At 65.8% G+C, this 15,381-nt stretch overlaps 3 protein-coding genes across 3 annotated transcripts in view; 2 read left to right on the forward strand and 1 right to left on the reverse strand.

Annotated features, from left to right (window-relative positions):
- The window catches only part of CHLRE_09g397142v5 (uncharacterized protein), a 19,851-nt gene extending 17,836 nt beyond the window's left edge, over positions 1–2,015 (reverse strand). The window contains exon 1 of the mRNA XM_043065835.1: positions 466–2,015. Within this exon, the coding sequence (XP_042921296.1) occupies positions 466–1,797 (1,332 nt within the window). The 5' untranslated portion in view covers positions 1,798–2,015. The remainder of the gene's footprint in view (positions 1–465) is intronic.
- A 100-nt stretch (positions 2,016–2,115) lies between these two features.
- On the forward strand, positions 2,116–7,454 carry CHLRE_09g397179v5 (uncharacterized protein). The gene is made up of 8 exons (XM_043065836.1): positions 2,116–2,392; positions 2,478–2,731; positions 3,113–3,260; positions 3,410–3,547; positions 4,347–4,637; positions 4,943–5,059; positions 5,270–5,395; positions 5,888–7,454. The coding sequence occupies exons 1-8, from the start codon at positions 2,318–2,320 to the stop codon at positions 7,052–7,054; spliced, it is 2,316 nt and encodes a 771-aa protein (XP_042921297.1). The 5' UTR covers positions 2,116–2,317; the 3' UTR covers positions 7,055–7,454.
- A 61-nt stretch (positions 7,455–7,515) lies between these two features.
- Positions 7,516–15,369, forward strand: CHLRE_09g397216v5 (uncharacterized protein). Its single transcript, XM_043065838.1, has 16 exons — positions 7,516–7,913; positions 8,016–8,079; positions 8,459–8,562; positions 8,856–8,908; positions 9,203–9,310; positions 9,657–9,719; positions 10,170–10,246; positions 10,450–10,519; positions 10,939–11,083; positions 11,351–11,431; positions 11,835–12,131; positions 12,301–12,507; positions 13,164–13,282; positions 13,560–13,797; positions 14,060–14,122; positions 14,407–15,369. The coding sequence occupies exons 1-16, from the start codon at positions 7,863–7,865 to the stop codon at positions 14,482–14,484; spliced, it is 1,818 nt and encodes a 605-aa protein (XP_042921298.1). The 5' UTR covers positions 7,516–7,862; the 3' UTR covers positions 14,485–15,369.
- Positions 15,370–15,381: the final 12 nt, after the last annotated feature.

The following is a 15,381-nucleotide window of genomic DNA, read 5'->3' on the forward strand; positions in this document are numbered from 1 at the left end:
GTGTGTGTGTGTGTGATGAGGGGCGTGTGTGTGTGTGTGTGTGTGTGTGTGTGTGTGTATTGAGGGGTGTGGCCGGATGGATGGGGTTCCGCTGTTGTGTGCCGGTGTGCCGGTGTGCCGGTGTGGGTGTGCGTGTGCGCGATGGAGGCGGCTGCATGGTGCAGTCGCACAAGTGAACACATGCACACACATGCATGCAGCGCGCGCGCACACCCGCCCACAATGCACGATGTCGACCCTTTACCCTCATGCTTCCTAAACCACCTACAAACACACACACACACATGCACCCCCTGTCCATCCCCGCTTCCCGCTATGTGCGCCTCTCTCACTCCCCCTACGCGCTGGAGCTGGCTGCTGGACTTCACGGTAACAACTGCTATACGACTGGTCCTGGCTACGCCTTTAATAATCATGGATGTTACCCCTCCTCCCAACCCCCCCCCCCCACACACACACACACACCTTCTCAATGCGCGTGGAGTGCTGCAGCGTAATCTCCAGGTCCACCGCCGCCGCCACCGCCGCCACGCTCTCCAGCGGCACCCAGTGATGCCCGCCGCCGCCGCCGCCGCGCATGGTGTTGGAGCGGCCGCCGCGGAAGGTGGCAGCCAGCGTCAGCTTGGGTTTGCCGCCGCCGCCGCCGCCGCCACCGCCCGCACGGCCGCCGCCGCCGCCTCCTGCAAAGGCGCTGGATCCGGCGGCTCTGCCTGTGGGCGTGCCGGCAAAGGCCTGTATCCCATCCAGCCCCATGGTGGACGATTGAAGGCTGCTTGGGACCACGCTGCCGCCTCCGCCTCCGCCTCCGTATCCGCCGCCTGCGTATCCGCCGCCGATGCCGCCGATGCCGTACAGAGCGTTGAAGGCGCCGGCTCCGCCGCCGCCGCCGATGCCGTACGGCGACGCGCCGCCGGCGGGCGAGGGGATCTCGCCGGGATTGGCCCAGGAGGTGCCGGGTGGCGGCGTGTCATGGAACTGCACACGGCCCCCGCTCGGCGGCTCCACGGCGACGGCGCCGGCGCCGCCGGCGGCCGCTACGGCCGCTACGGCGGCGGAGCGCGCGTGCGCCTGCACGCGCAGAGCGGCGGCGGGCTTGGGCCCGTAGATGTGCGCCAGCTGTGCCGCGCTGTTCAGGTCGTGGCCTTGGGCTTGGGCCAGGCCGCCCGGGCCGGGGCCGGCGGCGTTGCCGCCGCCGCCGCCGTTGGCGCTGACGCGGCTGTGCCCGGCGGCGCCCTGGCGCCCCTGCTGCTGCTGCTGCTGCTGGTGGAGGAGGCCGTGGAAGCCGGCCGCACCGGCGGCACCACCGCCTCCTCCGCCGCCTCCGCCGCCTCCGCCGTTCTCGTGAGGCTGCGGCTGCAGGCCGAAGGGCATGGCCTCCAGCAGCTGTGCCGCGGTGCGCTCGCTGGGCTGGGAGAAGGGCGTGTAGGCGCCAGCGCCCGCCGCCGCGGCCCCGCCGCCGCCAGGGCTGACCAGGGCCTCCGCCACCGCCTGCGGCGGGCTGCGCACCGCGACGGTGAGCAGCGAGCCCTCGTCGTCGCCATCGGCGCCATCGCCGGGAAAGCCAGGGGCCACGCCGGGCGTGCCGGGCTGCGAGCCCGGAACATACCCCGGGGGCACGGTCGCGCGAGTAGGCTCATAAGCTGCGGCAGCGGCTGAACGGGCTAGCGGCGCCTGGCCGGGCCCAGCTTTTGAGCCGGGCTTGCCTGCATGGACCCTTTCCGAGCCCGCGGCCTCCTCGTCAAGCGCTGCTCCGTCGGGAACACGAGGGCTCAAGTCAAGTATCGGAGGTCTCCGCATTGTCTTGGCCCCAGAAGGGCTCGCAGTTCAAGAACTGAGCATGTCCTTTGTAACTGGCACGACCTAGCTATGGCCACCCCTGAATTGTCGTATGTTGCTATAAACAAGGTATAAGTAAAAACGCTGCGTTCAAAGAGCTGCGTCAAACGCTACGAACTAGGTGGGTCAGTGGGATATCGTAAAATCTGCGAACAGCCCCGCAGGAAAGCCTAGTTGGTTCAACGTATTAATAAATGCAAAGCAAACTGCTGTGGGCTGAACGTGGTTTTGAGGAGAACAAAAGGAACCGCTCCATCAGCGAATTGCGAATTGGCTCAACTTTACGGAACAAAGTTCATACCTGCGCGGTCAAGGCAGCAAACTGTAAGAACGCCAGCTATATTTCAGCAGCCACAAAATGCGACCGTAAAAACAAGCGCACGAGTGTTGCGCCCGCCAATTCAGGAGTCCTCGCCGCACTGTGCCCTTGCAGTTTCATCGCCCACGCTGTAATGCAAGCGTCCTTGTGCACAACCTGTAGATGTCGGCCCGTAGCCGGCAGCGGCCCTCGCAGCCTGCCACCGCCGCTGCTCTGCAGCGCCCAGGGCACAGCGCAGCATCTCCCGTGGCCCCTCCCCCGCCATCGCCACGGCGCCCAGCGGCACCCAATCATCTCCCCGCACGCTTCCTGGGAGCGGCAGGGGGAGGCCAGTAGTGGCAGTAGCAGCAGTAGCAGCCTCGCGGCGCGCCCTCCTCGCCACGGCCCCGGGCACCGCCCGCGGCGCCTGCAGTGCCGCAGCAGCAGTAGCAGCAACAGTGCACCAGCACAGCGGCAGCAGCAGCAGCAGCAGCAGCAGCCGGCCCCCGGCACATCTCCCGCCGCCTCCCCCTCCCTGGTGGTCGACCCCGCCCGCCTGGTTTCGGCGCTGGAGAAGATTGCGGCGGCCGGGCACAGGTGCGTGTGCGTGTGCGTGTGCGTCACACCAAAACTGGCACCCCCGAGGCCCCTGAATGACGTCTGACGCGCTAGGGCAACAACGCGTGGATCGGTGTGTAGGGTGTGTGTGAAGGGGGGGATGGATGGGGACACAAGTCGACAAGTTTCACGCTGAGAAGTAGGCAGGGGATTGCAGAATGCGGACACGCAGCCACCCCCACACCCTACACACACACACACACACACACACACAGCCACACTCACACACACACACACACACACAGCCACACAGCCACACACACACACACACACACCTCTGCACACACACACACCCTACACATACACATACACACACACACACACACACACACACACACACACACACACACACTCGCACAGGCCGGAGCCGCACTGGGTGGACATGGTCCTGGCCGCCGCCCAGCCCGCGCTGCCGGCGCTGTCGCTGCGGCAGCTGGCCGGCCTGGCCGCCAGCCTGCGGCAACTGCAGCTGCAGCCGGAGCGGGGCTGGGCGGAGGCGCTGCTGCAGGTGGGTGGGCGTGCGGGGGGCGGGTGGAGATGGGTGGGGTGGAGGTGGAGATGCGGGGTTGGATGCTTAATCTCGTGGTTTTCCTGTGCTAGTCTATTGCCCCACACCCCGCACACACCACGCACACACCTCGCGCCGCCACGCCGCAGGCCTCCGAGGCCGCCATGCGCAGTGCCGCGCTGCAACGGCGGCCCAGTGCGGCGGCCGCGGCGGAGCTGGTGGCCTGGGCGGCGGCGGACGGGCGGCTGGAGCCGGAGGCGGGCTGGGTGGGGTCGGCGCTGCAGCAGGTGGGCGGCGTGTGTGTTAAACACAAAAACAAACGGAACAAAGCCGCTGAACACGCGTGCGCAGTCACGGACCAATACCTACGCGGCGTGTGTGTGGGGGGGGGGGTGGGGGTGTGGGGGGGTGGGGGGAGGGGTTATAGAGACCAGCCCAAAGTACACCAAAACCAACGAAAACGAGCGGAGTGCAGGCAGACGCGTTAGTTGCAAGCGATAATACTTATGGGATGTGGGCCGAGGCGTCGTGGAGCAGCAGGGCGAGCGGCGCCGGCGAGAAATGTCGCCGCCCGGGCTCGGTGGCGCGCACAACAGCACAAGACAGGCACGCGGGGGGGTATAGATACCAGCCCAAACTAAACCGAACCCAATGCAAAAGAGCGGGGGTTGGGAAGGCGGGGCTGGATGGTCTAGGTGGGGGCGCTGGGCGAGGGCTGGGTCGAGGGCTGGGTGAAGGGCTGGGTGCAGGGCTGGGTGGATACCGGTGACGTAGCCAGTAACAAGCTCAGAGGAATCGGGGCTCAGAACCCTGGGCTGGGCTGGCGTGAGGGCTGGTGTGGGATTGGAGTGGGGGTCTGAGGATTCAGGCTGCTGTCGCTGCACCCCGCACTGATACATGCTGACACAAGCACAAGCACACACACATACACACGCCGAAACAAACATGCTTGTGTGCGTCCCCAACATGCGCACCAGCTTACATGTGGCGACTGTGATGCGTTCACGCCGCCGCCCACGCCCCCATCTCCTCATCATGTTGTACCATGCCTGGAATCCCCTCGCACACACACACGCCGCGCCGTAGGTTCAGCTGCAGGCGCACCTAGCGCAGGAGGCGCACATGGGGCACGACAGCGGCGGCGCCGGCGGCGCCGGAGGCGCTGGAGGCGGCGGCCCCCCGCCGCCCTCCTCGCTGCCCTTCCCAATGCCAGGCACCGGGGGAGAGCCGGCGGCGGCGCAGCCGGGGGCGGCGCTGCTGAGCCCGGGTCAGGCGGCGGACATGGCGTGGGCGGCGGCGGCGCTGGGGTACAGGCCCGCGGACTCGGTGCTGGGGCTGCTGGCGGCTGCGACGCTGTCAGGCTCCTGGGAGGGGCCGGTAAGGCGGGATGGGGCGGGGCGGGGCGGGGTAAGGCGGGATGGGGCGAGGCAAGGCTAGGCGGGGTAAGGCGGAGCAAGTAAGGTGGGGGTAGGCGGGGTGAGGCGGGGTGCCGCCATGGCTCATGGAGGAGCGGCCGGGAGCTGGCGCGACAGCCAGCGACATGCTGCATCAAGGCGTCTGGGCTGAGTGCTAAATCGAATTGCATGCAGAATTAGGTGTGCTGTGTTTGCAACCGTGCAAGAGATGGTTGAAGCTGCTGTGTGTGTGAAGCTGCAGCTGCTCTGTTGTGGCCGGTCGCGCAGGGGGCCGGCGGCGGCGGCGGCGGCGGCGGTCTGGCGCTGTTGGCTCCGGAGCAGTTGGGTCGACTGGCGTGGGCGTTTGCCACCTACAACTACTTCCCGCCGGACGAGTGGGTGCAGGTGAGCCGTGGACACACACATACATACAGCAGGCACACGTGCACAGATGCACACACACAAACACACACACATACACTGTCCAACGCTGTCCTATGCGAAATGTTTTTCCTTGTGCTTGTTAACACAAAACAGACACATACACACGCGCAGACACATACACACACACGCACACACATCCAATACACACACACACACGCACCCTGCACACAGGCCTACTGGCTGGACGGCATCTGGCGCCGCGACGTGTCGCCGGGCGGCGCCTGCTCGGTGCTGTGGAGCCTGGGCGCGATGCAGCTGCCGGCGGAGGGGCTGTGGCTCAAACACTACTTCCTCACGGTGCGGCGGACTTGAGGGCTTGGGGGCGCCTTGCGGGCCTGTGGGTGACTTGCGGGCCTGTGGGTGCCTTGCGGGCCTATGGGCGTTGCTGCTTGGGGGCGTTGCTGCTTGGGGGCGTTGTTGCTTGGGGGCAGCTGGGTGATGGTGCGGCCTTGGGTGGTGGCCATACTGCATTGGTTACCTGCAATACAGCGGACGGGTCACTGGATCACATTACAAAATCTCACAGTATGCTACGGTATCACTGTCTCTTGGCCCTCCTTTTCCACCTCCCTGCCCTCATCACTGCGCAAACTCCGTGCCACTCCTGTAAGCCGCCTCAATGGCCATAGCCTCACCCCGCCACACCCCGCCTCACCCTGCCTCACCCCGCCTCCACCCCGCCCCCCCTCCTGGCCTGCTGTACTACTGTACCTGGCTACGCCTTCTCTTCTTAGATAATCATGAATGTAACCCCCCCCCCCTCCTGGCCTCCACCGCGCCCACACACAGACGGCGGGTCGGCTGGTCGAGGTGCCGCCCCAGGGCCTGGTCAACGCGCTGTGGGGCTTGGCCGCCTGCCGCGAGCTGGCGCCGGCCGGAGAGGAACGCGGCGCCGAGGAGCAAGGCGGCGGCGGCGGCGGCGGCTCCGCGCAGTCCGGGCCGTCGGCGCCCGTACGGCCGTCACAGCCAGCCGCGGGCCCCGGGGGTCCCGGGGGTCTCGGGGGTCGCGGCGGCAGGGGCCAAGGGGGGGAGGAGGAGGAGGACGCGGCGGTGCGGGCGCTGATGGGGCAGCAGCTGGCGGCGCTGATGGAAAGACTGCTGGCGCCAGCAGGAAGCGGCGGCGGCACGCCGGCGCAGCGGGCGGCGGCGGAGAAGCTGCGAGCCGCACTTGATCGACGGCTGCGGCGCGAGACGGCGGCGGCGGCGGCGGCGGCGGCGGACGCAGACTCAGCAGGAGCAGCTGGAGGAGTAGCAGCGGTGCCGCCGCCGCCGCCTGCGGCGGCGGCGGCAGCGGCGCGCGAGGTGGCGCAGCCGTTCACGCCTGGGCTTGACGCGGGGCCTGTTCCGGCGGCCTGGGCCCTGGAGTGGTTCGCGGCGACACAGCCGTGTCTTGCCGACCTTGAGCGGCCGCTGCTGGTGAAGGCGCTGTGGGCGGTGGCCATGCTGGAGATGCCGCCGCCGGCGGCCTGGATGGCGGCGGCGGCGGCGGCGGCGCAGGCGGCGGCGGCGGCGGGCGGCTGCGAGCCGACGGAGCTGCTGTATATCAGCCGTAGTGCCGACAGCCTGGCGGCGGTGCTGCGGCGGGCGCAGAAGGCGCTGGCGGCGGTGGCGGCGGCGGCGGCGGCGGCGCCGCCGCTGGCGGCGGCGCCGTCAGGGGAAGGCAAGGAGGGGGTCGCAGCGGGCGCTTCGCAGTCGGCTGAGAAGGGGGGCGAGGGGGGCGAGGCGGGTGAGGATGAGGCGGCGGCGACGCGGGCGGCGGCGGCGGCGCTGGCGGCGGATATGGGGGAGGCGCGGGCGGCGGCGGCGGCGCTGGCGGGCGCGGCGTTTGAGGCTCTGAGCCGGCAGCGGCTGCCGCCCAACTGGCGGCGCATGAACCCGCGCTTCCCGCCCTACGCCCAGCCTAAGCGCCTGAATATCGGCGGCGGCGGCGGTGGTGGTGGTGGTGGGGAGGCGTAGCAGCTTGCGTAAGTTGCGTTAGCAGTTGAGGAATGAGGGATGAGAAGGCTTTGCCCGGATGGATCCGGTTGTGTCGGCACCGCTTGGAGCTGAAGGCTGATACCCGGTGCGCACATGGACCTTGCGGCGGCATGGGCGCAGCAATGCACCGTGCCGTAGCGGCCATACTGTAAGGCAGGCGCAGGCAGGGATAGGTCAGGTGCAAAGCAGATGCAGGCAGGTGCAAAGCAGGTGCAGGCGGGTGCAGGCAAGGGGTAGGGCAGGTGCAGGCAGGGTGAGGGGCCAGCCCCTGGTGGCTGGTGCGCACCGTGGTCGTCAGGGGCTGTAGTCCTTTATGGTGTTCTCCCTAGGAAGCACCTGCATCCCGAAGCACCCCTGTGTCATGTAATCATGTTGACTGTGTGCCAAGGGCGTTCCAAAGGAAATGATCAAATGACGGCCAAACAACTGACTATCCGAGTGACGAGGCCGCGGCTGCAAGCGGCGATGTCAACCCTCCACTGGTCTCACAGTGCCCCGCCGAAGGCCCGGCAGTTGGCCCGTTGGTCTCCTCATCTCTTGGGTGCGCTGCTAGCGATGCCGCCCGCACGCCGCTCCCAGAAACACCCCCTCTCTGCACAGACGCGCGCGGCACACAAGCAGGAACCGCGCATGGGCGTCGGAGACGGTTTTGGCACCGGCAGCGCTTCTACACACGATGGGCCTGCCCACTCTCAGGGCAATCTGACTCGCGGTGCCAGCCGGGCCATGAAGTTGCCAAGTGAATTCAGTACAGTAGCATACCGTAGAAACATCTGCCCAGAGCAAAATGGAGCTCGTGTCAGGCCTCGCGCTTGCGGGTGTCGCGCTGTTTATCCTGGTGCGCTTGCTGTGTCTCATACTCGAATACAGTGCGAACAAAGTGCATTCGTATTCGCGAATACGCTACACAAGTTATGCACGGCTCTTAACGTTTGTGCAGGGCTTCATTTGGGCCGGGTTCAACCCGATCGAGCGCTACCTGAGTCCGCTGCGACGCTTCCCTGGTAAGGCAATTGCGTGATTAAAGCCGGGGCCCCGGGGCGTGATGCACACGGGCTGCATGAACTGGCCGATGGCAGACTGTTGCGCCGCTGCGCACACGCAGCAATTGGCTTGGTGTTTCGTGATGTGCATATGCTCCAAATATCCATGGAATGCTGGCCCCGCGGCGTCATCAGCCACTGGGCTTGCGATTGGGCCAACGGCTGGCTTGCCGCGCTGCGCAGCTCGGACCCTCCTCCCTCGACACACCCGCCAGCGCTTCCCACCCCCTGCCCCTCCCTCCCTCGACGCGCTCCCTCCTTCCACGCTCCGCTCGTAGCCTCCTCCTCACACCCAACGACCCCAACTGCCGCCAACGCCCGCCCCCGCAAACCACCGCAGGCCCCGCGCCGCTCCCCTTCCTTGGCAACCTGGTGTCCGTCGCGACCCGCGACCTGACTGCCTACCTGGCGGACTGCAGGCAGGCGTACGGCGGCGTGTTCAAGGTGCGAGGGGGAGGAGGAGGGGGGAAAAGGGAGGGGGAAAAGGGAGGGGGAAAAGGGAGGGGGAAAAGGGAGGGGGAAAACGGAGGGGGAAAGGGGGAGGGGAAAGGGGGAGGGGAAGGGGAAATAAAGGGTACAGATAGGGGCGCAGAGGTTCGTGGGGAGGAATAGTCGTCGATCGGCAGTGTGCTTGACATACGTGCTGTTCTCGTGTGCCGTTGCCCACGTTGCCCGGTGTACCGTACCGTAATGCTGTGCGCCATGCCCGCCACCTCGCCTGCTGCTGCTTCTTGCAGATCTGGTTGGGCAACCAGCCATGGGTGTGCGTGGCAGACCCCGACCTCATCAGGCGAGTCAGGACTTACGAGCGGCCCGTCTTGCTTGGTGCTGCGACGTGTGGTGGCAGTGGTGGCATTTGCGTGGGCAGCAAATGATGCTGTCCAAAACACCGGCACAAACACCGTTCCCTCACATGCACAAAATGCGCCTCCCCAACGCTACGTACGAACACGCACACACACGTCCTGCTTACTATATTAACATACACGCTGCAAGCACCGTTCCGCGTCCTTACATGACTTCTGCCCTCTTGCGCACGCGCGCACGCACGCGCAATGGTACGGTGGCACACACGCGCGTGCAGGCGTGTGGCGTACCGCGTGCTGAGCCGCCCCTTCAGCCACACCGACTCCATACACCTGCTGGCCGGCGAGCAGTGGGAGGTGGACTGCAACACGCTCGTGTTCCTCAAGTGAGCGAGCGAACTCTCGGGGAGGCCACCCTGTGTGCATGCATGCGTGTTTGCTAATGAGCGCAAGGGAAGCAAGACGCCCCGCCGTGTGTGTGTGTGTGTGTGTGTGTGTGTGTGTGTGTGTGTGTGTGTGTGTGTGTGTGTGTCGGTGTGTGTCTGTTTCAGGGAGAAGGCGGATGCGGGTGATGCGGTGTCGAGGGGCGTGTCAGGGAAGGCAAACAGCACATGGCAGCATGCGTGCTGGGTGGCAAGACACGGTGGCAGGGGCGATGAATGAATGCCCCGGCCTCGATTGCCGAGCGACGTCCCGGCGGCGCCTGTCACCTCGTCGCGGGTGCTCGTGCAGGAACGGTCCCACCTGGCGGCTGGCGCGACGTGCCTTTGAGTCGTCCATCATCCACCCGCAGAGGTAGGTGTGTGCACGTGCGTGTGTGCGTGTGTGTGCGTGTGCGTGCATGCATGCCTGGGGCTTGTGCATGGAGCTACGTGGGTGCATGGATGTGTGTGGGTCTGCAGCCTTCCAACCGCAGCAGTACGGCGTCATCGGCCACCTGGCACGTGGCACGTACCTGCCCTGCCTCCCGTGAGCCCGCCGGGATCCCCCCGGCGCCCCGCGCTCTTGCCACACCGCTGCCAAAAACCCTCGGCATACAACGCGCGCGCTGGTGGCTTGCGCGGTCTGTGCACGCATGTTGCCGACCTCCCGCCGCGTCGTTGACCTAACACGGAAGCACGCACACACACACACACGCACACGCGCGCACACACACACACACACACACACACACACACACACTGAGCGGGCTTAGTTTTGCAGTATTATTTCATCACACGTACACACACACACGCGCGCACGCAGCCTGGCCGGCCACCTGCCGGCCGTGTGGCGCTGTGTCCGCCGCTACACGCCGCGACTGGAGCGGCACGCCGCCACAGGTAGGTGCGGCCGCGCGTGCACAGGCGCGCACGTGTGGGGCACACATGAACTTGTCGATCTCAGGGGCGTTGGTTTCGGCTCAGGCTGCTTTCGGTAGTCCTTACGCACCGCGCGTTGTTTGGGTACGATTGATAGTCCACGCACAACTTGCCTCATGCCTCATACAATTAAGAACATCCAATATTAAAAACACGCCACGCAGGCGAGCCGCTGGATCTCAGCAGCGACCTGGCGGACCTGACACTGGCGGTGGTGGGCGAGGCCGCGTACGGGTGAGAGTCTGTGTGTGTGTATGTGTGTGTGTGTGTGGGTGGGTGTGTTTAAAAAACAACAAAACGAAGCCCGGCCGAGCGGCGCTGGAGTTACTTACGGATACCTACCGAGTACCGAGCGTCGTGTTGTGTGTGTGTGAGAGAGGACGTGTGTGTGAGGACGTGTGTGTGTGTGTGCGTGTGTGTGTGTGTGTGAACGCGTGTGAACGTGTGTATGTGTGTGCGTGTGTCAAATGAGCACGGTTGCAAACACAGACCTCTGATGGCTCGGCACTTGGCATGACATCCTTCCCCCACTATTGGCGCGTGCCACTCCGTTGTCAAGCATAGGCCACGCTCTCCCCCTCGCACTATTGCATTGGGTTTGGTTTAGTTTGGGCTGATATCTATGACCTTCTCCGCCCCCTCCCTCCACACAGGGTTGACTTCCGCACCACAGACGAGCAGCAGGACGGCGGCCGGCCCGCCGACCCCTCCGCCCCCGGGCCGGCGCTGGTGGCGGCGGTGCGCGAGTGCTTCGACTGCCTCGACGTCAACAAGACCACGATGTACGGCCCGCTCAAGGTGCGTACGGCAGCAGTACTGTACGGCAATGCGGCAGGGCAGCTGTACGGCACGGTAGCCTGGAACACTTGCTGTGTTTTGCGGCGCCTGGCCCCCATCGCAGATCCTGATCAGTCCTCCCATGTATGCCTCCCCTCCCGTGCCCCTCCGCGTCCGCTCTGGCCCGCCTGTGTGCCACCACTACCGCCTGTGTGCGTGTCACCACTATCGCCTGTGTGTTTCTTCGTCTTCCCCCACGTATGTGTGTGTGTCGTCGCCGTACGTCAGATGATCTGGCCGGGCCTGACGCCGCTGTGGCGCTGGATGGCGAAGCACCTGCCGGACGCCGCGCAGACCCGCCACATGCGGGTGGGTTGGGCTTGGTGTAGGAGCGTGTGTAAAGAGCACAAGGAAAACATTACGCGTAGGAGCGTGTGTGTGCGTGCGCGTGTGTGTGTGTGTGTGTGTGTGTGTGCGTACGTGTGTGTGTGTGTGTGCGTGTTGTTGTGTCCCGAATGTTCATGTATTGGTGTGTTCTTGTGTGCAGTGGTTACACCGGTCTGTCAGGTGTGTGCCCACTGCCAAGTGGCAAGTGGCAATGTGGGCGGGCTTCATTCGTCGCCGCCCTCACCTCGAGCCTGCTGCCCTGTCTTGCCCGCGCGAGAGCTCAGCCCACCCTGCATCCACAGGGCCCATCACCGTGGTCCTTGCAATCTTTACACGCCACACGCCACGCGCCTCCTATCATTCATCTTACTACTTCCTACCCCAGGTTCGCCAGAAGGTCGCTGACGTCAGCCGGCAGCTGATGGCGCAGTGGCAGGCCGCCAAGGCCAAGACCGCCGCCGCCGCCGACACCGCAGGGGCAACCGCGGCGAGTGGCGCCGGCGCTGAGGCGGGTGCTGGTGTTGGTGTTGGTGCTGGGGCACAGGCGAAGCCGGGAGGGGGTGGTGCCGTGCAGGCGTTTGTGGAGGTGGGCGGCGGCATCAGCTCCAGCAGCTTCATGGCCAGCCTGCTGGAGGGCCGGCGGGGCGCGGCCAAGGAGGAGGAGCGCCTGACCGACCTGCAGGTGGGGGCGTGTGTGTGTTTGCGTGTGTGTGTGTGTGTTTGCGTGTTTGCGTGTGTGTATGGGTATTCAACGACAGTAAGTCCAATATGTGCAGGACAGCAGCCCCGCCTATCTCGCATACCGGTAAATGCTTCGCCTTTCATGGGCGGCAAACCCCCATTACACGCAGATCGTGGCCCAGTGCCTGACGTTCCTGCTGGCGGGCTTCGAGACCACCGCCGCCACCATCTCCTTCACAGCCTTCTGTCTGGCCACACACCCCGAGGCACAGGCGCGGCTGCTGGCCGAGGTGGACGAACACTTTGCCCGGCAGGCGGCGGCGGAGCAGCAGCAGCAGGGGCAGCAGCAGCGGGAGGGCGATGACGCGTTGCCCGAGGTGAGGCGTTGCTGGGGATTGATTTTCCCACGTGCCACACTCATGCATGCATGCAAGCATGCATGCATGCATGCATGTACGACCACATGGGGCCTTCACGCGCCGCGCAGCTGAGTGCTGCGGGCATCACATGTTGTCGCCATCGCCAGGCTGGGCGTCCCGGCTCGATCGTTTCAGCTGACATGACTTCCTCCTGCAAGTACCGCCCTCACAATCTGGACCCATGACTGATCAATGCGCTCCCGCCTTGGATAGACGGCCACCCTCCCGCACCCCCGCTCGCCCCCCTCCCACGCCCTCTCTCACGCCCCCCTCTCACGCCCCCCCTCTCACGCCCCTCTCCCACGCCCCCCTCTCTCACGCCCCCCTCCCACGCCCCCCTCTCACGCCCCTCTCCCACGCCCCCCTCTCTCACGCCCCCTCTCACGCCCCCTCTCCCACGCCCCCCATCTCACGCCCCTCCTCTCACGCCCCTCCTCTCACGCCCCGCCTCTCACGCCCCTCCTCTCACGCCCCTCCTCCCACGCCCCTCTCCCACGCCCCCCTCTCTCACGGCCCCCTCTCTCACGCCCCCTCTCCCACGCCCCGCACCCCTCTCACGCCCCTCTCCCACACCCCACGCCCCCCCCATCCCCCCGCCCCCCGCCCCCCGCCAGCTGCCCTACCTGGACGCGGTGCTGAAGGAGTCCATGCGCCTGTACCCGGCCGGCAGCGCGCTCATCCGCAAGAGCCCCCAGCCGCTGGACCTGGGGCGCGATGGACTGGTGATCCCGGGGTGAGGCAGTTAGGTGCGGGTCGGGGCGTGTGTGGCCTGTCCGTGTGTGTCGAACAAATCGCTTCCTAGTGCGGGTGCCCTAGGGTGCCCCCGTACCACCATGTGCATTCGCAGCCAGCGCGCGGCTCTCGTCGTCCGGGCCGTCATAGCGCCCTTGGAGGGTTGGGGGGTTGAGGAGCGAGAGTCTTTGGCCGTCGCGGCAAATTCTGTGAAGACTGCAACCCTCACTTGCACACTTCATTGCCCACACTCGCACACTTGCTCACGACGCATGCAGGAACACGTTCGTGTGCCTAGCCACGCACGCGGTGATGCACGACCCCGCCATTTGGCCCGAGCCCGAGGCGTTCAGGCCCGAGCGCTTCCTGCCCGAGGGCAGCAGCAGCCTGGGGCCCATGGTGGGCGGCGCCGCCGCGTCAGCGCCGGCGGGCGGCGGTGCGGACGCCGCGGCGGCCGCCTGGGTGCCGTTCGGCATGGGGCCGCGCATGTGCGTGGGCAGCAAGTTTGCGACCATGGTGGGTTGGGGGTTGGCGCCCGCAGGGCGGCTGGTCGTGGCCTGGTCTGGTCTGGTCTGGTCTAGTGAGAAGGTTTGGTCTGCTGGGCGTTGTCTGGTCTGGAAGCACCAGCAACAGCTTCAAAGAGGCTTCTGACTTGTTGATCGCCATTGCCCCACACGCCACCACAGCGTGTCTGGTTGCCCCCTCGTGACGCACACGCACCGACTGCCTCCACCCGCCCCCGCCCCACCCCACCTGCTCCTCCCTGGGGCCCGCTCAGGTGTCCAAGGCTGTGCTGCTGCAGATCTACCGCCGCTTCACCTTCGAGCTGCACCCCAAGCAGGTCCGTGCGCGTGGGCAGGGAGGGGTTGTGCGGCGGGGAGGGAGGGGTTGTAGATACCAGCTCAAACTAAACCGAACCCACTGCAGTAGGGAGGGTCCGAGCGGCGTCGTGCCGTGAAACACACACGCACAGTCGCACACACAGGGGCTCCTCTCCGTTGTGCTCTCTCGCACAGGGAACCCGCTCGTCATGGCCACACAAACTTGCAAGCAACCAGCACACAACCGCTTCTGTTGTTTCATCAACACACACACACATACGCACACACGGTCACACCCGCACAGGTACTGCCGCTGCGCACGCGCACGGCGCTCACGCACGCGCCTCGTGACGGCATCTGGGTGGTGGTCAAGGCGCGGTGAGGGGGCAGGTGGCGAGCGTGGGGGTACGGCGGTGGCCAAGGGACGAGGGACGAGGTGGCGGTGGCGGGCGGGCGGCGGGTGGTAGTACATACATGCGCCGGCGGCGCCCGGCAGCCTGCCAGCCTAGGACACTGGCAGTAACTGTAGGCGCTGCTGTTGGGCTGCCCGCTGGTCGCGACAAATGGCAAGCGGGATGCCGTGGCTTGCCGGCCGGTCAGCGCTACACATCAGTGACATCACATCACATGTTGTAGTGCGGTGGTGCTTGCTGCGGCATCCCAAGGTTTCTTGGTTATTGCGTTTCTTGCAGGACGAGAGTGCATATAGCCTCGTATGGGTGCATAATATACCGCATATAGCATATATGAGAGCGCGCTGTTAGGTTCGGGTGATTCAGGTGGTCTTCGGAACGGGGCGTACTGATTGTACCGTTGGGGCTTTGGCTCGTTTGACATGGGATAAGGCTGTGCATGTTCGCCGCTCGAAGGCTTGATTGTGATGGCTCGATGGTTGCAAATAGCGACTCGTTTATCATGTGTGTGCTGCTTCAGATGCAGGGGTAATCCAGGCGAGGCGAAAGCGGGCGGGTGATCAAGGTGGTGCGGGGGAATGGCGTGGCCGCGTGCGGGTTGGGGCGGCTGGGCCGTGAACACGCCGGGCGCTGTGTCGCTGCGTACTGTGTGCGGGCGGGGCAGGCGGGGTGACGTCGCGATGGTGTGTTGGAGTGCGCATAGCGCACGCGTAGGGGGGCTGGTGTCGCCCATTCGTCCAGCGTTAGATAGACGGGTTGTGAGGACGTACCGCACGTAGCAGAGTAACATGGAGCGCGGCGCGCTGTGTTTGCGATCAGGTGTTGGCCGGGTCACACTGTAATTGGGCTAGGAGTCATTTGGATCT

The sequence above is a fragment of the Chlamydomonas reinhardtii genome, chromosome 9, assembly GCF_000002595.2.
Source record: "Chlamydomonas reinhardtii strain CC-503 cw92 mt+ chromosome 9, whole genome shotgun sequence".
Classification (NCBI taxonomy): domain Eukaryota; kingdom Viridiplantae; phylum Chlorophyta; class Chlorophyceae; order Chlamydomonadales; family Chlamydomonadaceae; genus Chlamydomonas; species Chlamydomonas reinhardtii.

Bases quoted from the DNA above. Each gene is read 5' to 3' on its own strand.
- CHLRE_09g397179v5 (XM_043065836.1), top strand. From the start codon at position 2,318: ATGTCGGCCCGTAGCCGGCAGCGGCCCTCGCAGCCTGCCACCGCCGCT. The intron at 2,393-2,477 runs GCATCTCCCGTG...TGGGAGCGGCAG, and splicing joins AGCGCCCAGGGCACAGCGCA to GGGGAGGCCAGTAGTGGCAG. The intron at 5,060-5,269 runs GTGAGCCGTGGA...CCCTGCACACAG, and splicing joins CGCCGGACGAGTGGGTGCAG to GCCTACTGGCTGGACGGCAT.
- CHLRE_09g397216v5 (XM_043065838.1), top strand. From the start codon at position 7,863: ATGGAGCTCGTGTCAGGCCTCGCGCTTGCGGGTGTCGCGCTGTTTATC. The intron at 8,080-8,458 runs GTAAGGCAATTG...AAACCACCGCAG, and splicing joins TCCGCTGCGACGCTTCCCTG to GCCCCGCGCCGCTCCCCTTC. The intron at 10,247-10,449 runs GTAGGTGCGGCC...CACGCCACGCAG, and splicing joins GGAGCGGCACGCCGCCACAG to GCGAGCCGCTGGATCTCAGC.